The sequence below is a fragment of the Diabrotica undecimpunctata genome, chromosome 11 (assembly GCF_040954645.1).
Source record: "Diabrotica undecimpunctata isolate CICGRU chromosome 11, icDiaUnde3, whole genome shotgun sequence".
NCBI classification, from domain to species: Eukaryota; Metazoa; Arthropoda; class Insecta; order Coleoptera; family Chrysomelidae; genus Diabrotica; species Diabrotica undecimpunctata.
The window spans coordinates 6,611,784-6,623,360 of record NC_092813.1 but is presented as its reverse complement, the minus strand read 5'-3'; the positions used below and the strand labels follow the sequence as shown (position 1 = coordinate 6,623,360).

General features: G+C 29.9%; 1 protein-coding gene across 1 annotated transcript; it reads right to left on the bottom strand.

Moving 5' to 3' along the window:
- Positions 1-295: 295 nt before the first annotated feature.
- LOC140452615 (uncharacterized) lies at positions 296-3,631 on the bottom strand. Its single transcript, XM_072546934.1, has 2 exons — positions 3,124-3,631; positions 296-2,883 (listed from the first exon to the last, which is right to left on the bottom strand). Exons 1-2 carry the CDS (start codon positions 3,629-3,631, stop codon positions 296-298), a joined length of 3,096 nt encoding a protein of 1,031 aa, XP_072403035.1.
- Positions 3,632-11,577: the final 7,946 nt, after the last annotated feature.

Below are 11,577 nucleotides of genomic sequence, written 5' to 3'. Positions count from 1 at the left end.
TATCTATATCATAAAATATATTCTAGTATTATTCAACATTATTCTTTATTGTGTGTTTTTTATTATTATTTTCTTTTTTTTTATTTTTATTTTTTTTTTATTATTTTCTTTTTTTTTATTTTTATTTTTTTTTTATTTATTTATTTATTCATTTATTCATTTTTTTTTAATTACATTATAAGGAATGTCAACAAGGAGTACTTCTGCTCAGGGGTCTTTCAGAGCAATGCACAAACACAAGACTAGACCACGGAAAGATAGGTAAACAAATGGGATAAACACAGGTATTAATAGTTCACAATTTTAATTTTATATTAAGTATGTGTTTAATTAGGATCTCATATACACGTTCGTCTAAACTAGATAATATTGTTTTTAGATTAAAAGGTCTTGTAATATTGGTTTCTCTATATACTTGATTCATGAATTGATTTATTTCTATTATCTTTAGTCTACAGTTTAGTATCATGTGTTCTGCAGATCCTAACTCACCACATTCACAAAGATTACTATCACTAAGACCTATTTTAAATTTGTGTTCTGGAACTAGGCAGTGTCCAAATCTAAGTCTGCATATGTATGAAACAACGATTTTTTCGCTGTGGTAATGATTAAACCATGATTTAGCTGGAATATTTAATTGTATGTTTTTGTAGAATAGCCCTTTAGTTGAGTTGTTATACCATTGTTGCCAGGTTTTGGTTTTATTGCTGGTAATATTAGCGTAAACATCATTTAATGTTAATTTATATTTACTTTCATTTTCTTGTTCGGTGGCCTTCTTAGCTAGAGTATCTACTATTTCATTGTGTTTAAGATTAGAGTGAGCTTTTACCCAACAAAATGATATTTGTTTGCCCTTATCCCTAAGTGCGATATATGCTTTAATAATGTCAATATATATGTAGTTTGATATGTCCTTCAAACTTTCCAGTTTAAGTAAAGCACTTTTGCTGTCTGTAAGGATTAGAAATTTCTCTTCGTTATTGTTTATACTGCTTATATACTGCATTGCTCTCAGTATTGCAATAAGTTCTGCTGAAAATGTTGTAAAATTTTCATTAAGTCGTATACCCTCTTTATACCTTGTCCTAGGGTCCCACACGGCAGCGGCCACTCTCGAATTCATTTTTGAGGCATCGGTATAAATTTGGTAATGTTCCGGAAATAAAGTTTCTATATCCACATTAAACATGGCATTCCTTAAGTAAACTGGAAATTTCGAGTAATCTCTCATGTAGGTTGGTTGTATGTTTGGTATATTGTTTAGATTTATCTGAAACATGGATGGCAGAGTTGATGTGTATAGCTTATTTTTAAATTGTCTTATTCTATTGTAACTTTCGGCAATAAGTAATGTTGGCTTTTTCCTCCAGTATTCAGTGGTTAGGTCATTTATATAAAGTTTGTGGCAGTTGTTACATATTATGCTCTCTTTAGTTATCATTTTAGTTATAAATTTTTCACACATAGTTTTCCTTCTTAACCATAGTGGTGGTTCATTACATTCTACGCTTAGGTTTGATATTGGAGTACTCATCAAAGCTCCTATACATAATCTGAGGCATTTATTTGAAAGGATGTCTATTTTTTGAAGATGGGTTTTGGCGGCTTGATTGTAAAAGTAACATCCGTAATCTAATATTGATCTTATGTATGATCTATACATTAGTAATGCTATGTTGGGATCTGCTCCCCAGGTTGTATAGTTTACTGCTCGTAACGCATTGTACTCTTTGTCAGCTCTTGCTACGATGTACTCAATATGATCTTTCCAAATCATTTTCCTATCCAGTATAATACCCAAATATTTAACTTTAGGTTGAACTTTAAACGAGACATTTTGCAACTCCACTACTTCTGGAATGTTTCGTTTTCGGGAGAATATGCAAGTTTGTGTTTTTTTGGTAGATATGTTTAATGCTATTTGATCTAGGTCTTCTTGTAGATGTTTAAATACTGTATTTATTTTACTACTGCCTTGTTCTATTTCCAATTGATCTACATATATGCATATATCATCTGCGAATTGTAATATTTTACCTTGTTTGCTAGTAATTATGCTTTGACCTATATGAGCTGTGTAAATAGTGTATAATATTGGACTTAAGATGCTCCCTTGAGGTAACCCGATGTTTGAAACTCTCGGTCCTATTAGTTTGTTATTAATTTGAAGATAAAGAGTTCTATTGATGTAAAGTTGATGAAGTTTCCAGCAGAGTATATCTGGCAGTCCGATTTCTTTCATTTTGTGGTATAGAAGTTGTAGGTTCACATTGTCATATGCATTTTCTATGTCTATGAATGTAGCAAATACCGACTTGTTGACGGAAAATGAGTTATATATATCCAGTATTAAGTGCGTTAAATTTTCCATCGTAGAACATGATTTTCTAAAGCCGAATTGTGTTGCAGGTATTTTAGAATTTTTTTCTAACCAGAATTCTAGTCTACATTTAATCATTCTTTCCATTGTTTTTAACACACATGATGATAGAGAAATGCCTCTATACGAATCCGGACAGTTTGGTGATTTGTGTGGCTTAAGAATTGGAACTATAATGTACTCTTTCCATGCACGTGGTATATCCATACTCATCCAGATATTGTTTATTACATTTAGTAGTTGAACTTTCTTATGTATGGGTAAATTATACAACATACTATAGTGTATACCATCTAATCCTGGAGCTGAATTATTATGTCTTTTTAGGCAGTTCTTTAATTCTTCCAGACTAAATGCTTGTGTGAGAAATATGTTGTCTGTGTTTGCTTCGTCATTTTCATGTCTATTATCCGTAGGGTTCCTGTGATTAATTTCTCCTTCTATAACCCAAGGTCTAGCAATTTTATTAAAAAATATATCTGTCCACTCATTTACAACTATCGGATTATTGGGAGAGTTATAAACGTTTTTTAATTTTCTTATTTCCTTCCATATTTTGCTAATGGGTGTATTTTTATTTAAACTATTACAAAAGTTTTTCCAAGAAGCTCTTTTGCTGCCTAAAATAATTCTTTTTTTATAAGCTTCTGCTTGTTGGTATTTTAAATAATTATCGTAATTAGATAGTCTTTTAAACTGCAAAAAAGCTTCTTTTTGTTGTCTTATAGCGTTCCTACAATCATCATTCCACCATGGTTTATTAAATTTTGCATTGGGCCCCCTTTTCCTCTCTGGAATAGAGCATTTACTAGCTAAATTGATTGAGTCACAAAATGTGGAATATTCTTGCTCTGAACCATCTGATATATTATTATTCTTTTCATTGTTTAAGAGATAGGTAAAGAAAGCCCAGTCTGCCTTTTTAATATCCCATGTAATTCTAGATCTAGATATATCATTAGTTTCAATGACATCATTACTATTAGTAACGTTATTATCAGTATTATGGTTAAATTCTATTACTATTGGGTAGTGATCAGAACCCAGACTCAAAGTTTCTGTGTGCCAATTAAATTTGTAATAAATATCCCTAGAGCAAATTGTTAAGTCTATAGCAGATCTATTTAAATTCATAGGTCTACGAATTAATGTTTCTGACCCATCATTTAGGAAATTAAGTCCACATTCCTCCATAGCCTCAAAAAGATAAAGACCTTCTTGATCGGTGACATCACAGCCCCACATTTTATTATGGCAGTTGAAATCTCCCCCTATTAAAAAAGGTTTTTGTAAACTAATAAAAAATTTAACCCATTCGTTTTTTGACACACATAACTTGGGTTTTGCATAAATGGAATATAAATTTAAGATTTTATTATTTATTTTAATCTGTACTGCAACGCACATGACATTATTTATTTTATAAAAATTTAAATTGTTCTGAAAATTGATATTTTTTCTTAATAATATCGCTACTCCTGCATAACCATCTGATCTATCTTCACGGAAGATGTTATATTGGAAAAGCTTATCTTTGAATTCGGTTTTAACCAAGTTTCACTTAAAAGAATAGCTAAGAATTTATTTTCGAAAATGTACTTTTCAAAATGGCCTTTATTGTTCACTATTGATCGTGAATTCCATTGTAAAATCTTATTATTTACTAGGGCCATTTAAAACTTTTTCTATATTACTTTTAATGTCGTCTAAAATTTGTTTGTTTGCTATTGGAATTAAGTTTTTGTCTAAAAAATTTTTAAATATTGTTACTATATTATCAGTAATTTGTTTACTAGTTAGTGAGTTTTGTTGGACTATTTTTGTTTGATTTTGATATAATGGGTTGTTTATAATTGGTAGCGACGGGTAAGCAGAGGCGCTTGCAGTGTCCAGTATATTTTCGTGTTCTTTTGAATAAGGATAAACTGATTTATTTTGAGCTCCTTCGCTCCATTTTCTTTTGGTTGTCACTGTGTACCTATTTCCTGTGTTTGTTGAATTCAGGACTGTCCTATAGCTACTGCTGTATTTTAATTTTGCTTCTTCAAAAGGTAAATTTTCATTTGCCATTATATATTTAATGCCCTTTTGTTTTTCAAACTCAGCGCACCTGTTTCGATCTAATGCTGAATGGTTTCCGAAACATAATATACAAGTGGGATCTGTTAAATCGCATACATCTGAATCATGTTCCTGTCCGCACTTGCTGCATCTTTTCTTACCTCGACATTGTGACGTAACGTGTCCGTATCTAATGCAATTAAGGCATTGTATTACTCTCGGAACGTAAGGTTCCACTTGGTATATCATTCGTTCAATGATTACTTGTTTTGGAATCAGTTGGCCTCTGAAAGACACCACTATCGTACCCGTCTCCACCAGTTGATCATTATCTTTTCGCTTTATTCTTTTAACGTTTATTACTTTAAAATTGCCGTATCTTGGAACAATAATATCTTTTAATTCGTTTTCTGAAATATTTTTGTCTACCCCTTTAATTACCCCACTCTTTTGAGTAAAAAAATTTGGAATATATAAATCGTAATTTCTTTCTATTAATTTTTTACATTCCACTAAAATATTAGCGCTTTTATATGTGTTACATTCAATTTTAATTTTATTTTTTCCTATAATATTAATATTAACAATATTATCTTTAATTGCAGGTACTGCACCTAAAATTAATCGTGCTGTCGCTATGCGATGCAATCGGCCAATGTTACCTTCCTTATTCTGCACAAAAACAAAATAAGGACCTTGGTCACCTTGACTGTATTTATTTTTCACCTCTGACATTATGGACTGGCCTATATTAATATTTGTTTTATTGCTTACCTGATAATCTGGTAAAAAGTTTTTTGAATTTGTTATCGGTACCTGTTTTGATTGTGTATTAATATCAATATTTATAATTTCCTCAAACTGCTTTTGTTTTCATTAACTTCATAATCCATATTACTAGCAACATCGTCAATCCTTCCTCTGTCAGGTGGATTTCCTCTGCCATCTGAATTTAATTCCATTTTTTGGTAAAAACAACAACAACTCTATTAATTAGCACTTCAATACCACAGAGAACTATTCGCTTCCGCTGCTACAATCGAATTCTTCAATAGAGTCGTCTTTAACATTTTTACAATTCTCTGGTGTACATGCACATACTGCGCAGCATTCTAAATTATAGGAAATACAATTACAATTTTTCGTAGAACATTTTCCGGTACATGAGCAGAAATACTTTTGTAACATATCTAAACTAGTTTCGCCTTCAAAATAATTAAAATCGAAACAATTATTTTCCATTGTCCAACCATGGGTTAATGGATCAAGAGATGAAATAATATTGTTTTTTGCTTGAATCCATTCATTTATTTGCCACTTTGCTCTTAAGTAATGTTGTAATAATGCTGGTTTCGAAGGTGGTAATTTTTCATTAGATGCATTTTTTTTAGCGCCTACAGCACCTCAACCGCTGTACACGCTTAGCAGGATACTCTCGAAAGGCATATTCGAAATATTTGGGTCCACGTTTTTAGCGAGATAGAAACCATTTATCCTTGTCAAAATATTCTTACTTGTACTCCACGGTTTAAAGATTTTAAAGTTATTTGTAAAATTGCAATTTATTTAGTAGTTTTTTAGAAAAAAAATCCCAAAAATCACTAATTACGGCATTTTTTCAACAAAAAAATTCAAATAACTCGAAAAGGAAGCATTTTTCGAAAAATTATCAGGAGAGACAAAGTGTTTATTTTGATGAGATACACCTAAAAAAATTGATTCTGAAACAATTCGGTGAAATTGCTTTTTTGTATAAGTTATTTGTTAATAACAATTGCCGGCCCACTTGTAAAAATTAAAAAAAAAAAACATTTTATCTTGGAAAAATATATAGAATCGAATAAAAAAGGTTTGGTGCATTAGAAATGCAAAAAGAATTTTAGTCGGTTGATGCTCTGCTTATAGGGGTAAACCGCTCGCCTAGTAGCTGATGACGAACAAAGCAAATTCACGGATTTGTCATAAGTTTTTCCTCATAATATAATTTTTAAAACCTTTAAATATCTATATAAGACTTTTATATGAAATCAATGATTTTCTCACAGACTGGTCTATTAACACTTAGTTAATTGAAATACATTTTTTATTGCGCTGGCAGTTTCACGACGTATGGTGTTAGGGGATGTCCTAGATTTTTATGCAAGTAAGTATGTATAAACATTTTTTGTTTAATTACTGTGCTAATGGGTCATTTCTGTATTAGGTTCTTCGTAGTTTTAGTTTTATTAAACCTACAAATAAAGGCAAAGTAAAGTTAATTGTGAAAATTAAATATCAATATGTCTAGTTCTAATAAATATCTTAAGTGGTATCGAAAAACGAAAGAGAAAAATAAAATCTGATGAAAAAAATAAAATTTGCCTAAAATTGGTCAGTACTTTAAAAATGAGAATGAGAATAAGTTTTTGACAAAAGAACAAGTGGAACGTGCTCTAAAAGTCAAAAAATTGGATTAAACTAAATGTAAACTAAACTAAACTACAAAAAAAAAATACTTCCATTAAAATCATGAATGTCTTGCTTGTGTCAGTCCATTTCAAATAGGTAAAATAAATAAATTAGACTTACAATTAATTTAATTTTACTACCAAAAACGATCGGTTTCGCAACAGAAAATACTCTACCCTCCTGGGTACTGGGTGCTGATTAATTTAAATTTAAATTAATTTAATTTATTGTCACACAACTGTACTTTTACCATAAAAATATCAATAAATTGACACATATTTCTGAAATATATACCTTGAATAAATATAAATAACTTTTAATAATTTACATAATATAAAACATCACTTTCATTTAACAAACAATCACATATACCTTACACCTATTTCATTTGTTAATATCTCTCCCCTCAAGAAACTTCCTTATTAATTGTCAGACAGTTACAACATTAACCGAAGATTACCCAACATCAGCAATACAGGATAGATTGAACTATGTATCACGAATCAATAACTTAAACTTCTTGTACCGGAATGTAAGTAGTATTTTGTTTATTACTAATTTATTACAATTCAATAATTTATCTCTTACCAATTTGTGGGTTTTCACATTGTCTGTTAAATCAATTTTATGCATATTAATAAACCCACACACGTAATATTGGCATAATTACTATAACCTTTTTGAACTTTATCTTTATAAGACAGCACCCTAATATGGGCTTTTTTTATAATTTCAGCATTTAATTTACTTTGTATTGTTTGACCTGAAAAGATGCTTTGCAATGTGTAGAAAGCGAAACCGGTCGTTTTGTTAGTAAAATAAATTGATTGTAAGTTTTATTTTATTTCTTTTACCTCTATATATATATATATATATATATATATATATATATATATATATATATATATATATATATATATATATATATATATATATGTATATATATATATATATATATATATATATATATATCTATATATATCTAGCGGTTAATGTAAGCTCCGTTCTAAAACGGTATTATACTAACTCCAGTAGAATATACACCGTGTATATTATTATCTAAGTAGCGCTTTATGTAGACTCCGACCAACATGTAGGATTAAGTGGACTCCACAACAGGATAAACCATTTTTGGGATCCGTATTTACCATTACGCGTACACTTCTAATCTCCTGAGATGTTGCCAATAATTGTATTAGTAGTAGATTTTCAAATTTTACAGCTGGTACATTTTGGAACTTGAAATTTATTTAAATATCCATCAATTTTGTCATGGAGGAATTTCAGGATTATTTGGCTAATGTAGTTAAATATAAATCGTTAACCGACACATAACTTTATTTTACTTGTTACTTTTATTAAACAAGGCGGTAATTTATATTACTTGTTTAATATATTTATAAACATAAGAAAGTGTCTATTATAAACATGGAAAAGTTAAGTTTCCATTTTTATTAATTAGTATTTTTTATTAAAAGGCATTGTCACTACAACATTTAGTTGATAAATGTACGTACATCGGATAGAGTTATCGTGTAACAGTTTATGAAAGTAGAAGCCCCTTCGGTAGGATTATAATGTTTGTTACCCTATTAGTTAAAGAAAACTCAAACAACATAGAGATCTTTGTAATTTTTGGATTACTGCAGTTTATGACATGCAATGCTTGTTTTATAGCGTAGTTGAATTTAAACTACAATAATTTATAAATCAATCTTTAATAACATACTTTTTACTGTCTGATTTCATTAGATATGCCGATTTTTAATTAAAATATTTAATGCATTAAAGTCGCGTAGAGATTTTCACTAAACATTTAATTTTAAAGCTATTAATATAATAGTCCAAAAAAAGTATAAAAGTCTAGGGAATTCAATATCCCACTATGGATTTGTTTTATAGATTATCGTAAAGCGTTCGAGAGAGTCAAATGGATACACTTATGACTAATACTAAAAGAATTAGGTGTACAACAACACCTAATTTTGCTTATAATTGAACTGTACCAACACACTACTGGACCATTTAAACTAACATTAAAAGAAGTATGAAAATCAAAACGAAATATAAGTATCTGGGAAAAATTTCTCAAACGATATTAATATTAAAGGGGACTTTAAAGAGCATCTGACACAGCATGCTAAACCTTAAGGCCACTAAACCACACAAAATGGTTATTTAAGAAAAATTATAGCTCGTTCAAGAAAGAATTGTATATATATACCATTAATGTAGATTAAGAAGAAACGCTGAAGAAAAAAACAGTAGCGGTTAGCCTAAATAAAGAAAGGCAAAAAGATGTAATTTGATGTTTTGAAAAAATCTGATCCGAAAACTGTATGAAAAACATTTCATAGTATAGACATCGAGCGCGGCGGTTCCTCTGCCGTCTGGCGGCCTATATCGGAAACTTTTACTACCATTTGACTGTTTGTGTACGATTTTGTGTATGGTTAAGTGGCACACCACAAAAAGTATTTTTATTTTCTCTTTTGTTCAACAATTAAAATGTATTGCTATACTTCTAGATGTTCCAATACAATAAAGGATAATAAACATAAAGCACAGGTTAAAAAATTTTATTATTTTCTATGCGCTAGTATACACACATAATATACTAGCGCATAGAAATAAACATATAAGTTATACTACAATTAAAAACTATGATCACTATGAAAAAAATACGGTAGACTATGAGTACATTTGTGCTTTAGCACTATAGTAAGACCAAGATAAAAATCTAAATTCCTACATAATTATATTAACCAGAAGTTAATAAAACTTTTGTTCGTTACCAGTAAGAGAAAGCGCATTTAAAAATTGCAATGTAATTGAACCCGTTTTGCGAGCTATAGTTACATTGATACTTATGTGACAATTAGCTGTAAAGTCATTAGTCTTTCCCGTCATATCATATTTTCCTAATATTTTTTGTAGGCAAGCGGTTTAGTTTATGTAATATAATATCCCCAATTCGTCTCATAATATTTCGTTTTCAAAACAGCTATTACGCTAATTTGTTCACATTTTTAAAGCTCTAAAGCTTCACATTTTACTTGTAAATTACTCCTTGTTAAATTAATTAGTTTATTAGGTAAGCCTAGTTCTGCCATGGTATTTCATAGTTTTATTCTTATGATTATATCAGTGTTTGTTTAAAATCTATAAATAACTAGTTTAATGTTTTTTTTGTATTCCCAACATTTCTCTTTAACTGCCTAATAGTGAATAATTGATCAACGATTTATTAGTTTTTCTAATTTCACACTAATAGTCTCCTATTTGATAGTTCACCTATTCACTCAATCGTTCCAGGTGTATTAGAAAAAATACTGTATATCCTAATTTAATAGATATATAGCTTATATATAGCTTATATCGCTATAGTTTGTGCAGTACATTTTATTATCCCTTTTGTGTATGGTATGCTTTTCAGCAAGTTGGTACTTACTCTTACTACTAAATTGACATATCAGCTATTTAGCTGCCTGTACTGAACTTTCTTCTTCATTTTGCAACTATATATAAAAATTAATAAAACCCTGACATACATCTCTATCTAATTAGCCTTTTTCGGTCCATCTTTGGACATAGGCCTCTCCAATCCTTTTCTATTCTTCTCTATCTATCGGTATAGTCATCCACCTAGAGCCCACGTGCTTTTTGATATCATCTGCCCATCTCATTTGGGACCTTCCTCAGCTTCGTTTATATTCCCACGGTCTCCAACTTATAACAATTTTGTTCCGGCGGTCTTCTTTTTGTCTTCTATTGTGCCCGGCAAATCTCCATTTCAATTTTGCAACTTCTTGTCTAACATCCCTCACTTTTGTTTTCTCTCTTATCCACTCGTTTCTCTTTTTTTTCTTTAGTCTTATGTGCAACATTTGTCTTTCCATTCCTCTTTGGGTTTTTATGAATATGTCCATGTTTGCTTTTGTAAATGTCCACGTTTGGGAACCATAAGTTAGAACAGGGAGTACGCATTGATTGTATACTTTGGTCTTAAGATGCTGAGGATATCTTTTGTTTTTAAGAATATAGGTTAGTTTGCCAAATGCCGCCCATGCCAGTCTAACTCGTCTTTTTATCTCTGCTGTTTCGTTTTCTTTGTTAAGTTTTATAGTTTGACCCAGATATATATATATATATATATATATATATATATATATATATATATATATATATATATATATATATATATATATATATATATATATATATATATATATATATATATATCCTGAAATTGTTCTACTTCATCTTGTCCGATCCTCATTGTGATGTTTTCATCTGTATTTGTTATGATTTTGTTCTTGCTGTAATTGATATTAAGGCCTATCTTTCCAGCTTCTACGTCCAGTTCTTTCATCATTTCAAATAATTATTTTTTTTTATCTGTTATCAATGCGACTTCATCAGCGTATTTTAGATGGTTCAAGCGTTGTTCACAAATGTTTATACCTTTTTCTTCCCATTCTAATCTTTTAAAAATATATTCCAGAGCCTGATTGAAAAGTTTCGGTGATATTGGGTCACCCTGTCTCACGCCTCCATTTATTTGTATTGATTTTGTTTATTAATATACTTTAATTGTTGTTTTGGCTTCTTATATATATTGGCTATTAGATCCGTATATCTGTGGTCAATTCTGCTGTTAATCAAAGAACTTTTTACTGCCC